At 45.3% G+C, this 25,180-nt stretch overlaps 1 protein-coding gene across 2 annotated transcripts in view; it reads left to right on the top strand.

The window, feature by feature from the left end:
* The first annotated feature begins 6,907 nt into the window (after window positions 1–6,907).
* Window positions 6,908–25,180, top strand: part of TRAM2 (translocation associated membrane protein 2) — a 142,203-nt gene continuing 123,930 nt past the window's right edge. The window contains exon 1 of one of the 2 annotated variants that reach the window (XM_029596123.1): window positions 6,908–7,184. In XM_029596123.1, the coding sequence (XP_029451983.1) occupies window positions 7,065–7,184 (120 nt within the window). In that variant the 5' untranslated portion in view covers window positions 6,908–7,064. Of the gene's footprint in view, window positions 7,185–8,556; window positions 8,719–25,180 lie in introns of those variants that run through there. The other variant, XM_029596124.1, reaches the window with a different exon arrangement.

Below are 25,180 nucleotides of genomic sequence, written 5' to 3'. Positions count from 1 at the left end.
ACCTTGCACTTGTACACATTATATTCATCTCCCATATGGATGCCCAATCTTCCAGTCTCGCAAGGTCCTCCTGCAATTTATTACAATCCACTTGTGATTTAACTACTCTGAATAATTTTGTCATCTGAAAATTTGATCGCCTCACTCGCTTTCCAGATCATGTAGCACTGATCCAAGTACAGATCCCTGAGGCACTCTATTGTTTACCTTTTTCCACTGTGAAAACAAAGAGTAATCCTACTCTGTTTCCTGTCTTTTAACCCGTCTGCAATCCATCTCCTCTTATCATATGACTTTTTAGTTTTCTTAGAAACCTCTCATCAGAGACTTTGTCTGAAAATCAAAATACATTGCATCTACCAGTTCACCTTTATCCCTATGTTTATTCACCCCTTCAAAAAATATTGATTTGTGAGGCAAAATTTCCCTTGGGTAAATCCATACTGTGTCCCATTAAATCATGTCTATCTATATGTTCTGTGATTTTATTGTTTTTATAATAGTTTTCACGATTTTTCCCAGCACTGAAGTCAGGCTCATTGGCCTATAGTTTGCCGGATCGCCTCTAGGGTCCTTTTTATATTTCAGGGTTATATTGGCCACCTTCCATTCTTCAGGTACAACTGATGATTTTAATGATAGGTTACAAATTACTTGTAATAGGTCTGAAATTTAATTTTTGGTTTCTTTCTGGGATGTATATCCTCCGGTCCAGATGATTTGCTACTCTTCAGTTTGTCAGTCTGGTCTACTACATCTTCTAGCTTCATTTTGATTTGGGTTAGTTCATCTGAATCATCACCCTTGAAAGCCGTCTCAGGAACGTTATCTCCTCATCAACCTCCTCAATAAATACTGAAGTAAAGAATTTATTTATAGGCCATTGCAATACCGTGCGCTGGCCACGCGGCTCAACAAGCGATTGGATGTGCACCCATAACCCCCGATGCAAAACAGGGGTTAGCACACGTCCAATAGAGTGCGTAGCCAATAGTGCTCATCACTTGTAAATTCATATTGATGAGGCTATTAGCTATTCCCCCCCATTGAAAAAAATACATGTGTGCCCGACGCGTACATTTTTACTCTCCAAAATTAATACCTGCCCCAGAACAGGCGTTAATTTTTGAGGAGCCCAAAAAGTGTACAGAAAAACAGAAAATACTGCTTTTCTGTATTTTCTCTAACTTAATATTGTGGCGATATTAGATCAGAGAAAGTGAAAAAGTAGAACTGTCCAACCCCTCCCCCCCCCCAAAAAAAAAACGTGCTGGTGGTCAGGTTAGGAAAACGGACACTCTTAAATTGAGCATCCATTTTCCTAACCCGTTGAAAGGCACCTCTGCTGGGTACCCACCTCTGAAGATGCACTAGGGGCACACAATTTCTCCTAGTGCCTCCTTTTTACCGCCCCAGAGAGGTCGATCGGCGTGCCAGTATTGCATCGGCTTGCTAGTTTCTGCGATGGCCTTATCTTCTCTAAGTGCCCCTTTAACCCCTTGATCATCTAATGGTCCAACCGACTCACTCGCAGGCTGCTTTGGATATATTTTAAAAAGTTTTTATTATGAGATTTTGTCTCTATGACCAACTTCTTTTCAAATTCTCTTTTACCCTGTCTTAATGATGTTTTACATTTAACTTGCCAATGCTTATGCTCTTTCCTATTTTCTTCAGATAGATCCTTCTTCCAATTTTTGAAGGAAGATCTTTTGTCTAAAATAGCCTCTTTCACCTCACCTTTTAACCATGCCGGTAATCATTTGGCCTTCCTTCCACCTTCCTTAATGAGTGGAATCAGGTCCGGTGCAAGGCTATTAGGCGCCCTAGGCAAACCTTACAACCTGGTGCCCCCTCCCCCAACTTACCCATACGCAATTTTAAATTATGCATTTATAACAACATATTTTACATGAAAAATTACATTCTAAGGTAAAATTAATATTCACGTTGTTGTGATAACTTCATGCACTGTTGTGATGCCAACAAGAAAACTTTGCATCTTGGAATTCATATGGCATCATACCTATTGTGATATATTTCGGCATGGTCCTCCTGTATCAACACAGTACTATCTGCCAACACTCAAAGAATAACAACCCTACCTAAGAAAAAGAATACCACAAATATTACACCAGAATCTAAAATAGCAATATACACCTCCTATCAGGAAACAGAACAGGCCAAGCTAAAGCTACTACAGATCCCTACAGAGAAACCACATATTAAAAGAATGCTTCATCTCAGACATTGCATGCAGAACACAAACCCTCACCAAATACAGAATAAAGCCACATAAAGTATAAATAGAATGTGCAGACAACAACTGAACTGTAAAACGCATCATGCCAGACTCTATACAGTGCAACAATGGAAAAACAAGAATTTCACCATTCCTCATGAAAAACAAAACAAAACACACTTTCAATAATAGTTTAATAGACTTAATAAACTACCTTTCTTATAGTAATCAAGGTGGTTTACTGGATCCCATATGATATTACACTTATGGTAAAGTGCACTGGGTGTGGACTTGGTCCAACAAAAGCCAGGAATAAACTGAACTATAATTCCAATATAGTAAGCTTTCCATATCATAATTGCCATCACTCAACCTATGAAAAAGTCATACGGCAAATACTACATCAGGCCCTAAACACCAATACCAATACCAATTAGGAAAACAGATTAAAGTCAGTTTGTTCTAAATCCCTACACAGAAACTACATGCTAGCAGAATACCTAAAGCTTCAGTCACACAAGCAAAACACAGATAGACTCTCACCAAATACAGAATAAAGAAATCATAAAATATAAATTGAAATGTGCAGACAAAAACTGAACTGGAAATCACAAGAAGCCAAACTCTGTAAGCAATGCAAACACAATCAAGAAATATAAACATTAAACATATCAATAAAAAGAATGTCAAACCTGCTGATAAATTCAGCCAATTAAAAACACATCTAGAAATGTTTAAAATATTACCCAACACTAATACAATATTTCAAACAGCAGATACATCACATCCAATAATTAAAACTAACAAGGATATAAAAAAAAAGAAAAAAAAGAAAAACTCTCCCACTCTCCATTCCTAGGAACTTTAGATTTTCAGTCCTCCTGAGATTGTCGTAGATTGGAGGAGGGAGCACGAACTTTAACCTCTCTCACACACACACATATTCAGGTACTCTAACACATGCATACATGTGCGCAGGCACTCTCCCTCATAGACACACACAAAAAAACTCTCGTATATACACATACAAACACACCCACAAGCAGGCTGCCTCACACACAACACACACTTAAATTGTGCCTTTTCCCATTCTTCAGTTGCCACCGACCTCGGCTCTGGAGGAGGCCCGTGGACTCCTTTCCTTTTTTCTTTGCCGCCTCTAGCTCGGGTTCTGGCGGCAGCTCGTGGCCTCTTTTCTCCTCTCGGCCATCACTCTCCTGGGTTCCGGTGCCAACACTTGGGCTTCTCTTCCATTTCTTCAGCCAGAGCTGTAGCCAGGCAATTTGGCATCTATGACCAAGTGAAAATCTGCGCCCTCCCTCTTTACCCAAGACATGACAGCACGAGTTGAGAGATTCTGTTAAATGTTTATACAGCAATGCCCATGACCAGTGCAAGGGTATTAGAGGCCCTAGGAAAACTTTATAGCCTTGCACCCCCACCCCCCCATTACACCCTCCTCACACACAATTAAAAATTATGCATTTATAATATAGATTTTACATGATAAAGAACATTCAAAGCACAGTCTTCTGAGATAAAAATATAATTTACAATACATATTATATTATATTTACATGCAATGCTGAGGTGCCAACCAGAAAACCCTGCAAAAAAGCAAGAGATGCTTGGAATCTATATGGTGTTAGGCCTACTGTAATGCATCTTGGGCATGGGCATGACCCGCGGAGAGCCATGAGAAAAAAGTTTTTCTAACTGCTAGCACTCAAGCAGCAGCAACCCTACCTATGAATGCTAATACTACAAATATTACACCAGGCCTAAAGCAGTGCGGCCCTGCTGAAATTGTCGGCGTGGTAAGCACTGCTTTAGTAAATGGAAAGGCAATGCAGCCCCACCAGAATCAGCAGTATTGCTAGCAGGGCTGTGCTGCTTTTCCATTTACTAAGGCAGTGCTTACCACGCCATCACTTTTGACGGGGCAACGCTGCTTTTCTTTTGCTGGGGACCTGCTGGCGGCCAGCTGCACTGCTCTCATTGATGCCTTTTCATAGCGGCGCCTACGGCCATGGCCATATTGACCATAGGCACGCTAAGGCTCTCTCTTCAGCTGTAGCCAGTTTGTGCTCCAGGGGTGGCCCCTCTTCCATTTCTTCTGCCGCTGCCAGCTTGGGCTCCAGCGGTGGCTCGTGGCCTCTCTTTCAATCTTCAGCTGCTGCTGGCTAGGATGGGATCTACAGGGGCCCCCACACGGCTTTCTTCCAACCGCGGCAGGATGGGCTCTGCCGCGGCCTTGCAGGCCTCTCTTCTGGCCCTGCATGGCTGGCTGTCTTCTGGCAGGTTTCTCTTTGGGCTGCAGCGCCAGCAGCCCCTCTTCTTCTCTTCGGCAGGGAAATACAAAAAATAAAAAAGGCATAATAAAGTCAGGGTGAGGCAGCTGTGGCAGGAAGGTTTCAGGGGGTAATTTTGCCACCTGAAGCAGCCGCCTCACCCTGCCTCATTATAGAACCGTCCCCACCTTGAATACTGTGTGCAGTACTGATTACCCCATCTCTAAAAAGAAAAAGCAGAACTAGAAAAGGTGCACAGAAGGGCAAAAAAAAAAAAAAATAATGGGGATGGAGCCACTCCCTTATGAAAAAAAAGGCTAAACAGGTTGGAGCTCTTCAGCTTCGAAAAGGAGCAAGTGAGAGGGGATATGCTAAAGGTTTATAAAATCATGAGTTGGGTGGAACAGAAACACAGGGGATGGCTATTTATTATTTCAAATAATAAGACTAGAGACACCCCATGAAACTAACTGGTAGCAGATTTAAAACAAATTAGAGAACATATTTCTTAATTCAGTGCACAATCAAGCTGAGGAATGTGTTGCTGGAGTATGTTGTTAAGGCATGTAGCATAGCTCAGTTTAAAAACCTTATTGCAATTTGAAGATTTTAAAGTGGTGGTGCAGGCAGCTGTGCTACCCATCTTGGACTACTGTTATGCTATTTATCTTGGGCTGCCAGCTTCCACACTGAAACCCTTACCTTTGAACTATACAGCTCGCTTAATTAGTGGCAAGAAGCACTTTCATCATATTACATCAACTCTTTTTCATTTTCAATGGCTACCCATGGATTTTCAAGTCAAGTTTAAAAGTATTACTCATAACCCATAAGCTTCTCAGTACTAACTCCCTACTGTGGACAAGTTGTCTGTTGCGACTAGATAAACCAACAAGAAACCTGAGATCTCAAGAAAGAGGGATCTTTGTGGTACCTTCAGTAAGGGCAGCTCCACTGTCACTGTTAAGAGACTGTGCCTTTTCCTGCACACGCTATTTGGAGCACAATACCAGATGCAGTGAGACTGATGGAATGCACTAAATCCTTTAAAGCACTATTAAAATATTTTCTACTGGGGCTAGCTTTTGTCTGATATGATACAGTTGGACATTCATTGAGATTTTAAGACACCTGACCACAATCCTGGTAATGGCTCATTTCGTTTTGTTTTACATGGTGTGATATTTTGTTTGAGTTTGTATTTTTCTAACTACTATTTACTATGTGAATTGCTTAGGGCCTGGGCATAAGCAATTAATACATTTGAATAAATATAAATTCAAAAGGAGTGTGGAAAAGTTTCTGGAAGAAAGTTCATAAATTAATATTACCATATAGAATTGGAAAAGCCATTACTTATCCATGGGAGTGAGCAACAAGAAATACATTTATTCTGTTTGGGATCTGCTGGGTATTTGTGATATGGATTAGCCACTGTCTGAGACAGGATGCTGGACTCGATGAACCTTTGATCTGACTCAGAATGATCTATCTTATGTGCTTATAAACTATGCCTTTTTTGGCTTTCCTGCATGTCATCTGAAAACAGAAAGTACTAATGACATCCTGCAATGACTAACTCTATATAATACCTCCAGTTTTCTATTTGAAAATCAAAAACCATGATGAGGGGTGAAAGGAGGGATGTTGTATCTCCTCCTCAAAACCTGTATTCTAAACTGATCATTTAAATTATTAAGCTAAAGTATTAAATTATCCACGTAAACAATGCAACCTTATAAGATTCAATGGCACTGCACCAACCTGCCGCCCTCCCGTCTTACTGCTCTTTAGCATCCTTCTTCCCATTTGCTGTTATTCGGTCGCTCTGTCCCTAGCCCAAAGTTTTTGTCTCTGCTTTACTCCTCATTTCCTCCCTCAGTTGGCATCCTCAGCGCTGCCCCTACTCAAACCCGGTTTGGTTTGAAACACTCTCTGCCTAAGGAACTTCCTCAGCGCCTGAAACAAAGAGGCTGAGTGTTAAAAAGCAGCTCTTCCATTCCCCACGTTCCCGAAAGCGCATCTTCTGCCTCCAGAAACTTGGGATTGTCCCAAAGTAAACGTGCAGGGCAGGGGTGGGACCCGCCAGCGCGCCACCCCCTACTCCTAGAGAGGGGGCATTAGCCTGCGACCCGGCAGCGTTCGCTTCCTTTTAAGGTAAAGGGGTCGGTGCTTACACTCAGGGGGAGAGGTGGGCACCAGCAGATTCTTAAAGGGTCCTGCACCCTAACAGACAAGATCTATGAAAAAGGAACACTGTAGCCCCAGGCGACCAGACTTAGTGGTAGCCCCCCCGCCCCCTTCCGCCGCCCCTACAGCCAGGGACGGTGTCTTCAGTGCTGTGCGGCTACGGTGGAAGTAGGGTTAAGCTGGTGGGGTGCAGTGCGCCTGCGCCGGAGGGAGGGCAGGCGCAGGGGGCCGGGCTGCAGAAGTTGGCTGAGGGAAGAAGCTGAAGTTTGAGCAGAGCCCAGGGCTGGTGGGTGAGGGGCCGGAGTTCTCCGGCTCTGGGACAGAACGACTAGGACCAGGCCATGGCTTTCCGCAAGAGAGCCAAAAGTTACCCGCTCTTCAGCCAGGAGTTTGTCATCCACAACCACGCCGACATCGGTTTCTGCATTGTGGTGTGTATCCTCATTGGGCTCATGTTCGAGGTGAGACTGGCTGCTGAGTTTTATTGCTTGCCTTCCTTCCACACATATTGCAAAGAAAAAAAAAAAAAGCAAATCAGATCGGCAACCCCCCTGAAATGTGACTTAATGACAGGCACCATGCAGCCGGGAAATGCCTCTCCTCTTCCTCCTCCCAAATGCCGCACCACAGGCATGGATACCCCTGCTCAGACCCTCCCTCCCGGGTGAGGGCGGTGTCAGGGCTCCGTGCCTTTCCAGATGGAGCAGCATGGCTCATTGTCCCAGCCTAGAGGTGGGGGTTGAGGACCCTGGCTATCCATGGAGATTTAAAGATGGAGTAGGTGAAGGGAGCTGGGTGCATCAGATTCCTGAAGAGATCTGAGCAGACAAGGACTACTGGCACAACCATTCGTGCCCATCTAGAGCAAGGCCTAGGGAGGGGGCATGTTTGGGCTTGATGTGCCTCCCACATAAGGGGGGTGGGGGAGGTGTTGTAGAGTGTCGATTGTTTCAAGTATGAAAGCGGAGTTGTACTGTTTTGCTGACCTCCCTCCCAGGTTACCCGAGCAGAAACCGAGGCAGGCAGGACTTTCCCTGAACTAATTCCTAGTAATGCTGGAACTAGAGGGAGTGGGTGGGGGTCCTCGTCCTTAATGTAAAAGTATGGGATAGGGTCGGAATTAAACGATTAATTCTAAATCTGCACTGCCAGATTCCATAATAATTAAGAAAAAGAAACCGATTAGTGCTCAGGCAGAATGCGGGTGACCTGGCGGAAGCGGCAAGTGTCAGACTGAGGATAAAGGACTCGCAGACGTACCAAATTATTGCAGACTTCGGGTCTGCTTCCTTTCCATAAGTCACAGCTTCCCAAACCTGTCCTAGAGACTCACAGCTAGTCGGCTTTTCGAAACATCCACAAGCAATGTGCTCGAGATAAATTTGCATACACCGATTGTAGTCTATTTAGAATGTATCTCTTGCATATACTTTGCCCTGGCTTCCCTTTCCTGATTGCTTTTTGTTTACGTAAATAAGAGAGATTAATTAAGAGTTGAAGAAGAAAGTCTGGCAGCTCTTACCCTCGTCTGACCTCCCGCTCCCCCAAAGAAAATTCCAGACTGGGGCTTTGTTTACTTTTGCACCGCCCCCCCCCCCCCCCTTTTTCTTCCGCTGCTGGGACTCTGAGAGGGGCGCCTCCCAGCCTGAGATTTTTTTCCCCTTTTCCTTCCCCTCCCCGCAGGAAGTTAAAGGAGAGAGAGAGAGAGAAAAAAAAGCTTTCTGGCAGTTACAAAATAAAAAAAATGTGAGGAATGCGGCTCTTTGCTGCGCTCTACTGCTGTCCTGCGCCCGAGCAGAAGTTTGAGCAGAGCCCGTCTGGTGCGTGTGGGGTTGCGGCTCTCGGGTACTGGGCCAGAACGACTAGACCCAGGTCATGGCTTTCCGCAAGAGAACCAAAAGTTACCCCCTCTTCAGTCAGGAGTTTGTCATCCACAACCACGCCGACATCGGCTTCTGCATCGTGGTGTGCATCCTCCTTGGACTTATGTTCGAGGTGAGACCGGCTGCCGGGTTTCATTGCTCGCCGTCCTCCACCCACCATATATGCATTGCAAATAAAAAAAAAAAATCAGGATCGGTAGCTCCTGAAATGTGACTTGGTGACGGGCACCGTGTAACTGGGAGATGCCTCTTCTCTTCCTCCCTCTGGGATTAGGAGAGAGGTCAGGCCTTTCTGCCTCTACAGATGGTACCGTCCCAGCCGGAAGGTGGAGATGGTGGGAAGGAAGTTATTTTTTCACTTTAAAGCATGGGGCTGTGAACAGGAGGTTTAATATAATGCCCGGCTTTCTCATTTAAACTATGTAGGGAGGGTGGGGGGGTCAGTGTAGAAGTGTCCTTACTGGAGTGGGGCTCTGCCACTGGCTTTGACTTGTGCAGGAAGAATGGGTCTGTCTGGCCATGCTGTGTAAGGGTGAGGTTTCGTCTTTTACTCCATTTCAGTACAGGAATGGGATCTGGACTTAGACTCCCTCTGGTGCGAGGCTTGTCTGGTCCCTCCCTGGGACTCTAAGATTTGAATGGGCCGCTCTATAGAAGGAAGCATTTGCACGACTCCAAAACAAAAATGTCAGTCCTACGCCCCCCCCCCCCCCCCCCCCCCAAACATATGGCCTTAGATATGTCCAGCTTTGAAAGGTGGCGGCCTGTCTGCTTTAGACCTTCCTGTTCCTTCATACCGCCAGGCACTTGCTACTTGGGCTAAAGGAACAGTAGGCACCTTGTTGCTTGGGCAGCTTCCTCTCACTTTCGGGATGGAGTGTCAGTTTGCACTTTGTAAAGTTTGCCATAATGGTGGGGGAGAAGGAGCTTGACCATCCATGGAACTTTAAAGATGGGGGATACTGGAAACTAAAAGCATCAGATTGTTGGAGATAGATGAGTAGATAAGATTGGCACAGCCGTCCATGCCCCGCTAAGTTATGTCTGGGATCGGTGTGCATTGCTTCCCACAAAAGAAGGATTGCAGAGGAAATGAAAGCGGAGTCGTACGGTTCGCTTTATTCCCCTCTCCTTCAGGATCCCCGTGCAAAAACCGAGACAAGCAGGACTTTCCCTGAACTCCTTGTACAAGAGTAATCCTGCAACTAGATAAAAGGGAGGGAGGGGGCGGATCTTACTCATTACTATAAAACAAAAGGTATGGAAAGGATTAAACGATTAATTCTAAATATTGGCATTTGCCTGAGTGAATAATTATAAACAGAAGACATTAATGCCGAGGGGGAGGGGTAGGTGTCAGACTGAGGATAAAAGACTCGCAGACATAACAAGTTATTGCAGGCTTGAATTCATATCCCTTTCCTTGTCCTGGCCCGGCTTCTTTTCTCTAATTTCTTTTGTTTGTGAAAACCGGAGAGAGATGAATAATTGAAGAGGAAAGTCTGACTGCCCCAGAGAATCCCCAGGCTGGCGGCTTTTTTTTTTTTTTTTTTGTATCGCCTCTCCCTTCTCTGCTGCTGGGACACTGACAGAGGAGCCTCCCGCAGTAAAGCGGGGGGGAGGGGGGGGCAGAGAAAACGAAAATATTCAGACAGGCTGAGCCCTGGTGCAGTTACAAAATGAAAACATGTGAGGAATTCGGCGATTAGCAAAACTCTGCGCTGCTGTCCTGGGCCAGAGCTTCGCTCCCGGGGAATGTTCGGCCCTTGTGGCGGGAGGCGCGCGCTTCCCGCCCACTCATAACGGGGGAGCTGCGCTCTCGAAGGCCTTTCATTGAAAGGCTTTCGCTCGCTCTCTCTCTTTTTTTTTCCCTCTTTACTTTTCCAGACTTCCAGCTCACTGCCACGTTTCAGACTTTGAAATGACCGGCGCACAGCTGGGAGACTGGAGTTGGAAAAGCGGAGAGGGGGATCCTCTCCCCGAAGCTTTCTGTTTGCATTTTAGTTAAAACTACCCAGCAATCCTTTTCGTTCGCTTAAATGCAGAAGTGACAAGTCATTTCCTTAACGAGATAAAACATTTGCATATAGCAGAAAACCTGAACAGCTCAGTGGAATCAAATGAGCCCAAGATATAAAAGCAGAAATGACTTGCGAAAAAATATTCTGCTTATACATTGAGAGGGGTTTGTCCTTGCAAGAGGATTCAGTAATTTTTGATGTCCTGATGAACCGAGATTTTCCCTTTTTATTTGTAGAAAATTAGGTTAAAGGAAGTTGAAGATTATATCTGGCTTTGTAATGGGACTTGTTTTGTAAAGAAGCTATTGCCAACATCTTATTTATTTATTTATTTTTAACTTTTATATACCGACATTCTTGCATTAAATGCAAATCATGCCGGTTTACAGTGAAACAGAAAAAGCAGGAAAAAAAATCCTTAGTCGAATACAATGAAACAGCTTAGTTAACAAAGGAAACATAAAAATAAATTTTTACATATATATATATATCTTGGTGGGAGAGCACACATCATTTGTAAAAAGTTAGTAAAATATAAGTAATTTCTTAACTTGCCCTTGGATGAATCTGACTAGATAGACCAGGGGTCGGGAACCTTTTTGGCTGAGAGAGCCATGAACGCCACATATTTTAAAATGTAATTCCGTGAGAGCCATACTAACTACAACCCCTCACCCTCCTGACTCCCCCAAGACCTACCAAATTAATTTACCTCAACCCCCTACTCTCCTGACGCCCCCAAGACCTGCCAAATTAATTTACTACAACCCCCGTCCTCCTAACCCCCCCCCCCCAAGACCTGCCAAAAGTCCCTGGTGATCCAGCAGGGGTCCAGGGCTCGCAGACAAATCTTTAATAAAAAAGTAAAAATCTAACAAAACCCCCCACCCTCCTGACGCCCCCCAAGACCTCCAAAATTAATTTACTACAACCCCCTCCCTCCTGACCCCCCCCCCCCAAGACCTGCCAAAAATCCCTGGTGGTCCAGCGGGGGTCCGGGAGCGATCTCCTGGACTTGGGCTGTCGGCTGCCAGTAGTCAAAATGGCGCCGACGGCCCTTTGCCCTCACTATGTCACTGGGGTCGACCAATGGCGGCGGTAGCCCCTGTGACATAGTAAGGGTAAAGGGCCGTCGATGCCATTTTGATTACTGGCAGCCGACGGCCCTTTGCCCTTACTATGTCACAGGGGTTACCGCCGCCATTGGTCGACCCCAGTGACATAGTGAGGGCAAAGGGCCGTCGGCGCCATTTTGACTACTGGCAGCCGACAGCCCAAGTCCAGGAGATCACTCCCAGACCGCTCCTGGACCCCTGCTGGACCACCAGGGACTTTTGGCAGGTCTTGGGGGGGGTCAGGAGGGTGGGGGTTGTAGTAAATTAATTTTGGAGGTCTTGAGGGGCATCAGGAGGGTGGGGGATATTGTTAGATTTTTACTTTTTTATTAAAGATTTGTCTGCGAGCCAGATGCAGCCATCAAAAGAGCCATATCTGGCTCCCGAGCCATAGGTTCCTGACCCCTGAGATAGACATTTGTACCAAACAAATTGGAATTGATAATGTTTGGTTTACTTTTTGGTTTTGAGTAGCCATCTCTTTGTTATACCACATGCTATGTGTGATCACCCTTATGCAGTATTATCTCATACATTTCTTGAAGCATAACTTAATTTGAAACATTTATAAAATGGGGACTTATATAATAATCTGCCCTGGTGTGGACCAGGCCCAGATTTAGGTACAGGCAGCTGCCTAGGGTATTAGATAGCTGGGCCAAAGAAAAGCTTGCATCCCCTTTTTTTAGGATCATGTGCTAGAAAGGGGCACCACTGTAGCAATCTGATCCCTTCCATCCCTGCTCGCTCCAGTCCTGCCTTTGGCCCCCAAATCTTAAATCTGGTCTTGGTGTGGACACTTCACATAGCAAGGGCCTCCTACTATTTTTCAGGAGTTAAATTTTTTCCCCCTGTATTTAAATCCTTTTTTAATATGAAAGAAGAGTGGAGATGAGCAAACTTTCTTAGCGTGTAGACAGTTGGACTCAGGGTTAGTGGATTTATGCTCCCCTGCTAGCAGATGGAGATGGCACAAGCTGATGTCACAGTATATATATAACTCTGCAGTGACCCCAGCCTGCCAGTATTCTCCGTCTCCAGCAGATGGTGGACGTGCATTTCCCTATGGGGATTGTTTTGAACTTTTTGGAAGGAGAAATTTGAAATTCTGAATTCAGGAAAAGTAAGCCCCGCTCTTCTGCGGTGATACCTCAAGGTCCCTCCCCCCAGTTGAGAATTCCTGAGGCGATTTCCGTAGTCCCTAGGAGATATGCCTTGGTCCAGTAGCTGGGTTTCCCGGTGTGGACTTAGCTGCTAGTTCAGCTGAAAGGCAGTGGGTGCAGGAGGCCGAGCGTGGCAGTGATGGCAGATGCCCTCTTCCCCCGTAGCTGGAGACTGTCTCTGTACTCAGCTGGTAAGTGCTGAGCACAGGTAAGGTTTAAAAAAACAGGAAAGAAAGTTTTACCTTGAATCAGGTAGAGGGGTTTCAGGACTTCCTCCGGTCTCTGTACTCGGCGCTCCATACCAACATTTGTTCCTGCTCCCGTTGCGGGTTGGGGAACTGGACACCCTGGCGGGTTGAGCACCTCCCCCGCCCCGTTGGGCTAGGCCCCGCACTTGGACTTTTTTCTTGCACGCTGCATGGTAGGCCACGGTGGCTGTTTTCTCGCTCCTGTGCGTGTTCTGCTGCCCTCTACAGGCCATCGGTGTGCGCGGCGTGATGGCTCTTCACACGCGTTGTGCGCCCGATTTTTGGGCATGCTTTTTATGCGCACAAAGTTTTCCACTGTTCCCATTGTAATGGAAGCCATTCAGGAATTGATTGATCTGGAATGGGACGCCCAGAAGCTTATTTTAAAGGGGGTCGGACATTGGAAGGCCTGTACCCCCTGGACCTGGCTGTGAGAGAGTGTTTGCTTTTTCCCAAAGTGGATGCATTGGTATGTGCCATCTCTAAGCGGACAACTATCCTCCGTAGAGGGAGGAGTGGCCTTGAAGGACGTACATGATAGAAGGATTCTTAAGCAAGCTGATGAGGCGATGGTGATGACTTTACAGATTGCCTTCTGTTGCGTCCTAGTGGCGAGATCTTGTCTGCTGTTCTCTCAAGAGGTTTATGAGTCTGGAGGGAATTCCAGAGCGGTTATGGAGCCTGCTACTGCCTTTTTTAGCAGACACAGACTGTAATTTGGTCTGTGGTCTGGACCTCGGCCAGAGGAGTGGCTTCAGTGATAGCGGCCAGGCGTCAACTGTGGTTGTGAAACTGGTCCGCTGGCACAGCCTCCAAAGCCAATCTCACCAAGATGCCCTTTAAAGGCTGGCTCTTGTTTGGGAGCGAGTTGGAGAAACTGGCCAGTAAGTGGGGTGTGTCTCTAGTTCCTTGGTTGCTAGAGGATAAGAAGCAGTTATAGCGCCCCTTTTGATATGAGGGTTTGTCTCCAGGGTTCCAGGTGTTTCGTCCCTACAGAGGGATGACCTTTCAGCGGACTTGGCCTTTCGATAGGCCTCAGTCCTTTCGTCCACGACAGCCTAGGAGAGGAGCAGGCTTGGGTGGTGGACCTTCCTGAGCTTCCCAATGATGAAGGTTTGCCAACCCACCTTCTGGAACAGGAAATAGGAGGATGACTTTTTTTTTTCTTTATTTCTTTATGCATTTTATAGAACAAAGCGTGTTAACAACTTTGCTGAGAAAATAAGAAGATAACACACAGAGAGAGAAAAAGGGAGGGGGACGACTTTCTCTCTTTTATGGTGGTGGGTCAAGATCACGTCGGACCAGTGGGTCTTGGAGGTGATACGAGAAGGCTATGCCCTGGAATTTCGCAGTATTCCTTGGGACTTGTTCATGGTGTTCCCTTGCCACTCTCCTCAGAAGAAGCAGGCAGTGGAGATCATGTTTCAAAGGCTTCTCAGACTGAGGGTTGTGGTTTCAGTGCCCACATAAAAGATGTATATAATAAAAGAAGGGAAAGAAAAGGAATTATGTTGCAATACATTCATACATAATTCCTTTTCTTTCCCTATTCTACTATATACATTTTTTATGTGCGTATTTATATTTTTATATGGATATTCATGTATTTAAATGTATGAATATTTTATTCAATTATGTGCCAATAAATATCTTCAAGCTAAGGCAACTGGTCTGTCTTGTTTCTGTTTACCCTGAAACGGGCCGATACAGTACAGTGCGCTCCGACGGAGCGGACTGTTAACCCTCGATTAGACACGCGTTTTCGACGCGCTAGCGTTACCCCTTATTCAGTAAGGGGTCGAAAACGCGCGTCCAACCCCCCCCCCCCCGAACCTAATAGCGCCCGCTTAGGTATTCCCGCGCGATTCAGGAAGGAAAATGTGCAGCCAAGCCGCACATTTTACTTTCAGAAATTAGCGCCTACCCAAAGGTAGGTGCTAATTTCCTCAGGCACCGGGAAAGTGCACAGAAAAGCAGTAAAAACTGCTTTTGTGTGCACCCTCCGACTTAATATCATGGCGATATTAAGTTGGAGGTCCCGAAAGTTACCAAAAGTTAAAAAAAAAAATAAAAAATTTGAAGTCGGCCTGCGGCTCACAGGTCGAAAACCGGACGTTCAATTTTGCTGGCGTCCGGTTTCCAAACCCGTGGCTGTCAGCGGGCTCGAGAACTGACGCCAGCAAAATTGAGCGTTGGCTGTCAAACCAGCTGACAGCTGCCACTCCGGTCCAAAAAGAGGCGCTAAGGACGCGCTAGTGTCCCTAGCACCTCTTTTTACCGCCAGGCCTAATTTGCATACTGAATCGCGTGCACAGGAGAGTGGCCTGTGCGCGTGCCGGGAGAGCGGGCATTCGCCTGCTCTCCCGCAGACTTTACTGTATTGGCCCGAAAGTGATGCCAGGGGCAAGGGCGCATATGTGTCCTCTTCAGCACTCTCTGCTATCTTGTTGGAACCCGCAGTCTCAGAACTATGTGGTTCGGCGCCACCTGCCGATGGAAATCTGCTCCCACATCCAGTAGTGATTTCAGGATCATCTGAGAAAGGGAGCTCCCTTGTCCTCTCCGACCTCGTTGGTACTCACAACCTATGCCAACCTATGCGAGTCTCCATGCTTGGGGTGCTCACTGTCTGTAGTTAATGGCCCGGGGCGTTGGAATGCCAGAGAGTCCCGCTGGAACATCAATTGCTTGGAGGCCCGGGTGGTGCGGCTGGTATGCTTGCAGTTCAGCCACAGGCTGCAGGATCATGCGGTTCATGTGATGTCGGACAATGCAACGACGGTGGCGTATATCAATTGCTAGGGAGGAATCAAGAGCCAGCAAGTGTTGCAGGAAATAGACCAGCTTATGGAATGGGCAGAAAGTCATCTGAAAATGATCTTGGCCTCTCACATTGCAGGTAAAGACAACGTTAAGAGCAGACTTTCTCAGCAGGGAGAGTCTGGATCCAGATGAGTGGGTGTTGTCAGTCGAGGCGTTTCAGCTGATTGTGCATCGCTGGTGCCTTCCGACCTGCTTGCGACTTCTCATAAGGCAAAAGATCCTCGATCCTACAGTCTGAGAGATCCATGGGCCCTGGGAATAGATGCTTTCATACAGGTCTGGCCGGAAGACAGATTGCTTTATGCCTTTCCTCCATGGCCCTTGCTTGGCAGGATAATTTGCAAGATCAAAAGCCATAGGGGGCTAGTACTTCTGGTGGCACCGAACTGGCCCAGGCGTCCATGGTATGCAGATTTGTGAATACTCCTGGTGGAGGCCCCCCTTTGTCTTCTGCTGCACATGGATCTTTTACAGCAGGGATTGCTTCTTCACGAGGATCTGACTTAGTTCTTTTTTGCGGTTTGGCCCTTGAGATGGCTCGCCTGTTAAAGCATGGTTATTCCTCTGCAGTGATTGCCACCTTACTCCACTTCCTTGGGCTTATGTGCAGGTTTGGAGAGTTTTTGAGGCCTGATGTGAGGAGCAGGGTGGTCTTCCTCATTGAGTTAAGATTCCTCTCATTCTGAATATTTTGCAGGGTGGATTGAATAAAGGATTGGCCCTTAATTCCTTGAATGTGCATGTTGCGGATCTTGCCTGTTTCAGAGGCCTAGTGAATGGTATTTCATTGTCGCCTCATTCTGATGAGGCCCATTTTTTGAAGGGAGTGAAGCATCTTAGGTCTCTCTTGAGGTTACCGGTTCCATTGTGGAATCTTAATTTGGTGCTGGATTTTTTGGCAGGCCCTAAGTTCCACCACTGCATTGCCTTTCTTTACAGTTGTTGACCTTGAAGACTGTGTTCCTGGTGGCTGTATGTTCTGCACGTTAAATTTCTGAGCTGTAGGCCTTGTCTTGCCGGGAGCCATTCCTTCAGGTATCTCTGGGGACGTTACAGCTGCAAACTGTTTCATCCTTCTTGCCCAAGGTAGTCTTGGACTTTCATTTGAATCAGTCCATCTCCTTGCCACCCTGGAGAAGGTCAGGAATGCGGAGGAGTATCGCCTCTTGTGCTCCTTGGATGTCAAGTGCCTTGTTGTGCGGTATCTGGAGGACTCTGAATGGATCGCCTGTTTGTTCTCCGGGAATATGCAGGGCGCTCTGGCTTCACGGGCTACCATAGCTCGAGGATTAAGAAGGTAGTCACGGCCGCGTATGTGGATGCTGGAAAGCCATTGCCTACTCAGGTTAGGGCTTTTCCACTAGAGCTCAGGCAGTGTCATGGGCGGAGTTTAGTCTGTTGTCTCCCGTCGATATCAGCCAAGCTGTGACATGGTCCTCCTTACACACTTTTTCCAAGTTTTATCGTCTGGATGTTCAGGCCTGGGAGGATGCAGTCTTTTCACGTGTGGTGTTGACTGGGCCGCAGGCAGCCTCCCACCCTGTTGGGGAGTAGCTTTGGTACATTCCACTGGTCCTGAGTCCATCTGTCTGCATGCTAGGAAATGTAGAAATTATTTACCTGATAATTTCATTTTCCTTTGTGTAGACAGATGGACTCAACTTCCCGCCCTCGGCTGCTGCATTAGTGTATCAGTAGTCATCCTGTGGGGCTCTGGGTCCCAAGGGATTATTGGTAAGTATTCATCCTGTCCCTAACTTGGGGTACCTAGAATCTTTTTTTTTTTTTAATTATAGTGTTTTTATTATGATGCAATAAAACAATACAAATTTACCAGATAATGAGGGGTACAATTATTGCATACACCGGTTAACCAGACAAAGAATAACCCAAACATCTGTCACAGTCAAACATAAAGAAATCGATGTCCCCCTATGAAGCAAACATAACCGTATACATTGAAAGCACCTGACTCTTCAATAAAAAAAAATGCATCACATTCTCATGAATATCCCCAGAATCCCCCCAAACCCCTCCCCTACTCAGAGGTATAATCAAAATTAAAAAAAAAATGTCAAATTTCCTTTACAGCATGAACAATTCAGCGTCTTCCCTTGCTGTAGACCTTTATCTTATATCAGGCATTATCTACTGATTTAGGCAAAGTTTTTAACAATGCAACTCTATAAACTTCAATCCCGTATAGTAGAGTAATAAATCATCAACATTCCTCAAAAGCTCCTAGTCCCCTCCGAGTATTCTCCATGTAATGTACGGTTCCCACAATGTTTGAAAGGCACGGACCTTCTTATTTTTAAATGCAGTAATTTTACTCTATATATATTAGAGAAACTTCGTCTTGCACCTCAAACAATTTGGGAATAGTGGATGTGCCCCAATATTGGGCGATAACACAGCGCGTGGCAACAAATATATGATATTCTAGAGTCGCCCAGGGAAGAGATATTAAGGACTCTGAAACATTAAACAAGACTTGACTGGCAATAAAAGTCACGTTAGTAGAGCGCATCTCCAAGATCCAATGGAATATCTGCTGCCAGAACTGTTGTATATAAGGGCAAGTCCACCACACATGCATATAAGAGTCCTCCTGTTGGCATTGTTTCCAACATTTCCCGGATGTTCCAGGGTAAAACCTGCGCAGTTGCTGGGGGCTATAATGCCAGCGGTAAACCAGTTTATAGCAGTTTTCAGTTAATGAAGCAGCTATCAGAACCTTTCCAATACTCTTGTAAACTTCCTGCCAACTTTCCATATCCACTTCCAGCCCAAGGTCCTTTTCCCAGGACTTAATAAAGTGAGGTTTATCTGACAAGTCCTCATTTAAAAACCTATATAACTTGGAGATAATTTTTGACACCTTATTAGCCCTCTTACATAACCCTTCAAAAAAGGTGACCCCTTGAAGTAGGTTGCTACGAACTGGGATAGACATTAAGAAATGCTTTAATTGTAGGTAACGATATAATTCCTGAGGAGAAAAGTCATATTTAGTGCTTAAATCCTCAAAAGCATACATCCCCTGAGGCCCCCACACCTGTGCAATAGTGTGTATCTGTCTATCTTTCCAATCAGTAAAGGCCTGTGAGGGGATCCCCGGCAAAAAAGCCCTATTGTGGAACAGATATGATTGGTGGAGTAAACCTTTGAGCCTAAGAATCTCCATCTCCACCTATCCCAATTCCAAAGCATAGTCTGTAGTGGTAAGGAGGTCATATTGAGTGTCTGCCATGAAGTGCGCGACTGCCAAATAAGAGCTGGCAAGGGCATATTACTCACCATAGCCTGTTCCATTTTCACCCAAATTTTATCTACGGGCGTTTTATGCCAATCGACGATAGCTCGGATATGGGCCACCGCATGATACCACATCAGATTAGGAACGGCTAATCCTCCCTGATTTTTAGACAGATATAGAATTTTCCTGGATACTCTGGGTTTTCTGCCTTTCCATATATATTTCATAAACCTACTCTGCCACCGCTGTAAATCCTTTTGAGGAACCAAGATAGGGAGAATTTGGAATAGACAGCTAAGACACGGGAGAACATTCATTTTTAGTACAGCAATTCTGCCCATCCAAGATATATGGTATCTGTCCCATTCTTCTAGTTCTTTATAAATTTTTGTTAGTAAGGGCATGTAGTTTAAATGAAAAATATCTAGGCTGCCAAGATATATCCCCAGATATTTAATCTTTTTAGACGGCCATTTAAACGCAAATGTCGCCTTTAAGTTCGCTGCCTGATCAACTGGTACAGATAAATTTAATATTTCTGACTTATCCCAGTTTATTTTAAAGCCTGAGATAGAACTAAATTTGGAAATTTCCGCTACAATCTCCGGTAAAGATGTGTCCAGATCAGATACAGAAAACAGAATATCATCTGCAAAAAGGGCCATTTTAGAGGAGAAATCCCCAATATGCATACCTGTTATCCTCAGATTATTATGAATTCGGATGGCGAATGGCTCCAAGAAAAGGGCAAATAATAGAAGTGACAAAGGACACCCTTGACGGGTACCTCTCTGTACTTGAAATGGAGCTGAGTATCCTCCATTCACTTTAAGGCATGCCATTGGAGAGTCGTATAATTTGGAAATCCATTGGATGAATTGGGGACCAAATTGCATATGCTTTAGTAAATTAAATAAATACGGCCAATGTACTAAATCGAATGCTTTTTCGGCATCGATAGTGAGGAGTAAAGCAGTTACCTTCTCTGTTTGTGCCCACCAGATAAAATCTATTGCCTTCCTTACATTATCCGAGGCCATCCGATCCGGAATAAAACCAGCCTGGTCAGGGTAAATAAGATCTGTCACCACCCCCTTCAATCTATCTGCCAAAATCTTGGCCAAGATCTTTAAATCCAAATTAATAAGAGAGATCGGGCGATAAGACCCGCACAGGGATGGGTCACGCCCCGGCTTGGCCAAAATGGTAATGCCCGCCGTATTAGGAGTCCTGGAAATTAGACCACTATCTCTCAGGGAGTTAAACATCTTAGTAAGAGGTGCTATTAGTTCATTCTCAAAAGTCTTTTAAAATTTTGCTGTGAATCCATCCAAGCCCGGAGATTTCCCAACCTTAAGATGTTTAATAGCAGCCCGTACTTCCAATGAAGAGATTTCCTTATCAAGACAAAGGCGTCCCAACTCATTTAAAGAAGGAATTTCTACATTATCTAGATTATAGCCTCCTCTTTAATATTGCTATCTGCACTATATAAAGCAGCATAAAATTGGAGAAAGCATTGTCTAATATCCCTGGCCCCAGTCAGAATCGTCCCCTTTTCATTTTTTATTTTTACTATATTGTTTTACGTTTGAAACTTTTTCAATTTGCGGGCAAGTAGCTTCCCAGCTCTGTTCCCCCCCTTCAAAAAACTTCTGTTTGAGAATATCCAAATGGAACGGTATCAATGCGGCGTCTGAGTTCGCCAGATTTTCTCTAATGCCTAGTAGGACATGCCAGTTTTCCTGTGTAGGGTGAGCTTTATGAGCCCGTTCTGCCCGGCTTAATTGGGACAATAAACTCCTTTCTTTATCTTTCTGTTTCTTAACCCCGGGTGACAGCTTTCAAACCATCCCATACTGTAGCAGGGGATACGTCCCCAGTATCATTAAGATGTAAGTATTCCTTAATGGTGTCTCTCAAAAGGGGAACAAACGTGTCGTCATCCAGAAGAGAGTCATTCAATTTCCAAAATAATTGCCCTCTATCAATAAATTGCAAGGAAAGTTCTATCCAAACCGGGCTATGGTCTGACCATATAATATTTTCTATGTCGACCTTCGTGATATTAGATACCAGTCCCTTATCCACCATGATCATATCTATTCTAGAGTAGGTTTCCTGTGAACGGGAATAATAACTATAATTCTTAGATTTAGGAAATCGATTTCTCCACACATCTACCACATTTAGATCCGCCATCAAGTTCTTTTTTTTTTTTTTTTTTTTTTTAACTCTGTTTATTGAGTTTTGTTCATATATTCCCAGTGATGGGACCGTAACCATACATCAGCACATAATGGGTACAAAGTACAAGGTAGGATACCGTACAACATCGAACAACAGGTAATTAAAGTTTACAATCCACACCAAGTACCTAAACTGAACATAATAAACCAGCAAACTCAGCTCGTCGTACATTAGTCAGACCACAAAACAATTCTCACAACAGGAGCTTGATGCTGGATAGGGTGCACATCGACCCATCAGATCTAAGGGTAACAAAGCCCCCATCTCCCTCCCCTCCCCCCACCTACCCCCATCCCTGCCATCCCCAATTCCCCCCTCCCTTCCCACTTGAGTGTATCCTGTGTATGGGCTGTACAAGAACAGGAAAAAATCAGTGACGGCCAGTGCAATGTATCATAAAGAGCCCGCTATCTTATCCCGTGGTGGGTTGTAAGTACTTAAGAAAGGGTGCCCATAGCAGTGCAAGATCTGAGGTATGCAAGGATGATTGGTGATTACAGATATACATTTCATGAGTAAAAAGTCGGAGAAATAGTGTAAACCATATATCCCACGTTGGGGCATCAGCATCCAGCCATTTTGTAAGGATCACTTTCTTGCCTGTGAGGGCCGCTTTAAGTATAAAAGCTTTCAATAGTGCTCTACGGGGACTTGCCATAATATCACTGGGCACAACCCCCAACAGCCAAAATGCAGGTGTCTGTGGTAGCTGACAATGCCAAAGACGAGCACAAAAGGAGCTGATCGCCCGCCACAAAGACTGGACATTCGGGCAAGTCCAAAAAACATGGGTAAAAGTACCTGGAGACATTCCACACTTTCTGCAAAGAGGAGAATCACAAAGGTTAGCCTTATAGGCTTGAGTGGGAGGAATGTAGCCCCGCCATAAGAATTTGTATTGGGTCTCCCGCATATCCTCATTAACGGAGATATCGGGAATAGTTGCAAAACATTTCAAAAAATCCTCATAAGTAAGGTCCAGCTCACTCCAAATGGACCATCTCTGGTATAAGGATTGCAAATGACCTATCTCTCTCGGTTGGGCCAATTCTTTATAAAAACCCGAGATTTTGGGGGGCTTATTAGCCGCTGTGCAGAGAAGGTGTCTGAGGGCAGTGTGGCGTGAGGAATCATTCCAATGCGCAGCACAGGACTGCATAAAATGGCGAATTTGTAAGAAGGCATAAAAATCAGTGTGTGGAATATTGAATTGGTGTTGGAGGTCCCCAAAGCTATATAAGGTCCCAGTGGACGGGTCAAACAATTGAGAGAGAAATATGAGTCCCTCCGCTTTCCATCTCTTAAAGGGTGTGTCCCCCTCTCCCGGTAGAAAATAACCATTATTTTGTATGTGTAGGAAAGGCGTGATACCCTGTGGTTGACGGTACAGGTGGCAAAGGCAGGCCCAGGCCGCTCGGCACGTGGTCACTCATCAAGTTCTTTAACGCTTTTCTATCTTTATGGGTGGCTGCTGCTGATCCCCGAGAGTTGTCCAATGATGGGTTCAGGGTCATATTAAAATCACCCCCAAAAATGAGGGAACCCTCCACTGATTGTTGGACAATGTCAGCCAAGTCATGAAAAAATACCACTTGATGTTGATTGGGTGCATAGGCCATAACCAGGCTAAATTTATGGCCATCAATAGAAATAACCAAAAGTAGGTATCTGCCATCTTTAGCTCGAATGCACTTAATCTTATCAAATACACACTTTCCGAAAAAGAATGCCAACCCCAGCATACTTCGAGCATTTACCGGCCGCCGCCCAGTATTGAATGGGATATTGTGAGGATCTCATTAAACCCAAATGACGGGTTGTGAGATGGGATTCCTGGATCATCGCGATGGCGACCTTCTGACGCTGTAAATCATTGAGTAACAGTTTACGTTTGCGGAATGAGTTTAGTCCCTTAACATTCAGGGACATTATCTTATAATCTGCCATCCATAAAATATGGAACATGTAGCATTGTTGCAACTAAGACATACCACAAGGGCCCGAAATAAGTGTCCCTTCCAGACAAGCTGATGAACCGTTGTACTCCCGCCTGTTTACCCTGCCCCATGTAGACATAGGGAACAACCGATACCCTAAAATCCAGTCCTACAGAATACTTATCCGAGCAGTGAGATCCCATATCCCCTTCCCCTCCCTCCCCCCCCCCCCCCAACTATGCCCGATAACAGTCGACCCCGCAGGGAGGATTGGAAAGTAACCAGGGAGGAAAGTCATCAGGAACTCATGTTTCCGTATCCCAGACGACCACCCCTAGCATAAAAAATGCTATAAAACCAATAACAATAGTAACACCCAGATTTAAGGTTTCCAACCTTCTGAGCTTTATACCCCAGATGGATAAGATAATAGGTACGGGTTAGCCCTAGAACATATGTCCAACGAGAACCACAGAGAAAAGACACAAAACATTTTGCATCCAGTAAAATAGCATAACAAAACATTTTAGTAAAGCCCTGTGTATGCCAGTCCCCTTCAAGTGGCATTTTTAGGGGTGGATAAAGGGCTTGTAGGATGCCGCTGGAAATGCCATCCTCCACGAGCGACCCTCTGCCAGCGCGGATGTTCTGATCTCCTGGAGGTCGGAGCCGGAGTCGGCATTGAGTTCTTCACATCCTGAAGTGAATATCCTGCCTCTGTAAGTGTTTTCACCGCCTCCTCCAGACAGTGAATCCTATAAGTAGTACCTTGCTTCATAAATTGCAGCCCAAAGGGATATAGCCACCTATATCATATATCCTCCTGCCTAAGTAAGGCCGTAACCGCTCTCATTTCCTGGCGTTTCCGGAGGGTAGTAGCCGCCAGTTCCGCAAAAATAGTTATTGTATGTCCTCTCCAAGTTATAGACGCTTGTTGCTGAGCCTTCTGGTAGATTCTCTCCTTTTCTGTATAGTCATGGAAACATACGATAATGTCTCTGGCTTGATTCGGACGCTTCTGACCCAGTGCTCTGTGCGCCCGATCAACTTTAATGTGAGCCTGTTCTCCAGTAGCTGCGCCTTCAATATCAGCCAGCACAGAGGCTCAAATTTTTTGTATAATGTCTGCACAATTCTGAGTATCGTTGGACTCTGGGACACCTCTAAACCGCAGATTGTGTCTTCTTGTTCGGTTCTCAAGATCTTCGAGTTTGGTTGCCAAATCAGCACAAGTATTCTGTATTCCCTTCGTGTCGTGTTCCAAATTTTTAAATTCTTCCCCCTGAGTGTCCAGTCTATTTTCAGTCTCATCCATCCAGCGCCCGATGTCAGCGATATCCTCCTTCATATCATTAATAGCCGTCATGATACCTTTTTTATGATTCTTAAAATCTAACCGCAAATCGCTGAACCAAGTTCTGAATTCCGCTTGTGTAGGTATGGAATCCGCTGATACTGAAATGTCCCGCTCCATGTCCGTCTCGGGCCCGCCATCTTCTTCTTCCATGGCGCCCGCCATTTTGTTTTGTTGTTCCTCGCGGTCCCCCACTATTTTGCAATATGAGTACTGATGGAAATCAACCGATTTCTTTCTCGTCGTCATCCGGACAGGATCCAAAACAATTCCAGAGGTTAACGAAGCAAAAATCTGGGGTATTTAACGCATAAACCAGGGATGGTTGTCCGACACCGGGAGGAGCTCCGGACTTAAGGTGCCATCGTTCCCGATGACGTCACTTCCTTCCTGGGGTACCT

This window comes from Rhinatrema bivittatum, chromosome 3 (assembly GCF_901001135.1).
Source record: "Rhinatrema bivittatum chromosome 3, aRhiBiv1.1, whole genome shotgun sequence".
In the NCBI taxonomy this organism is placed as follows: Eukaryota; Metazoa; Chordata; class Amphibia; order Gymnophiona; family Rhinatrematidae; genus Rhinatrema; species Rhinatrema bivittatum.
The sequence above is the reverse complement of the archived record's forward strand: the minus strand, read 5'-3'. Positions and strand labels throughout refer to the sequence as shown.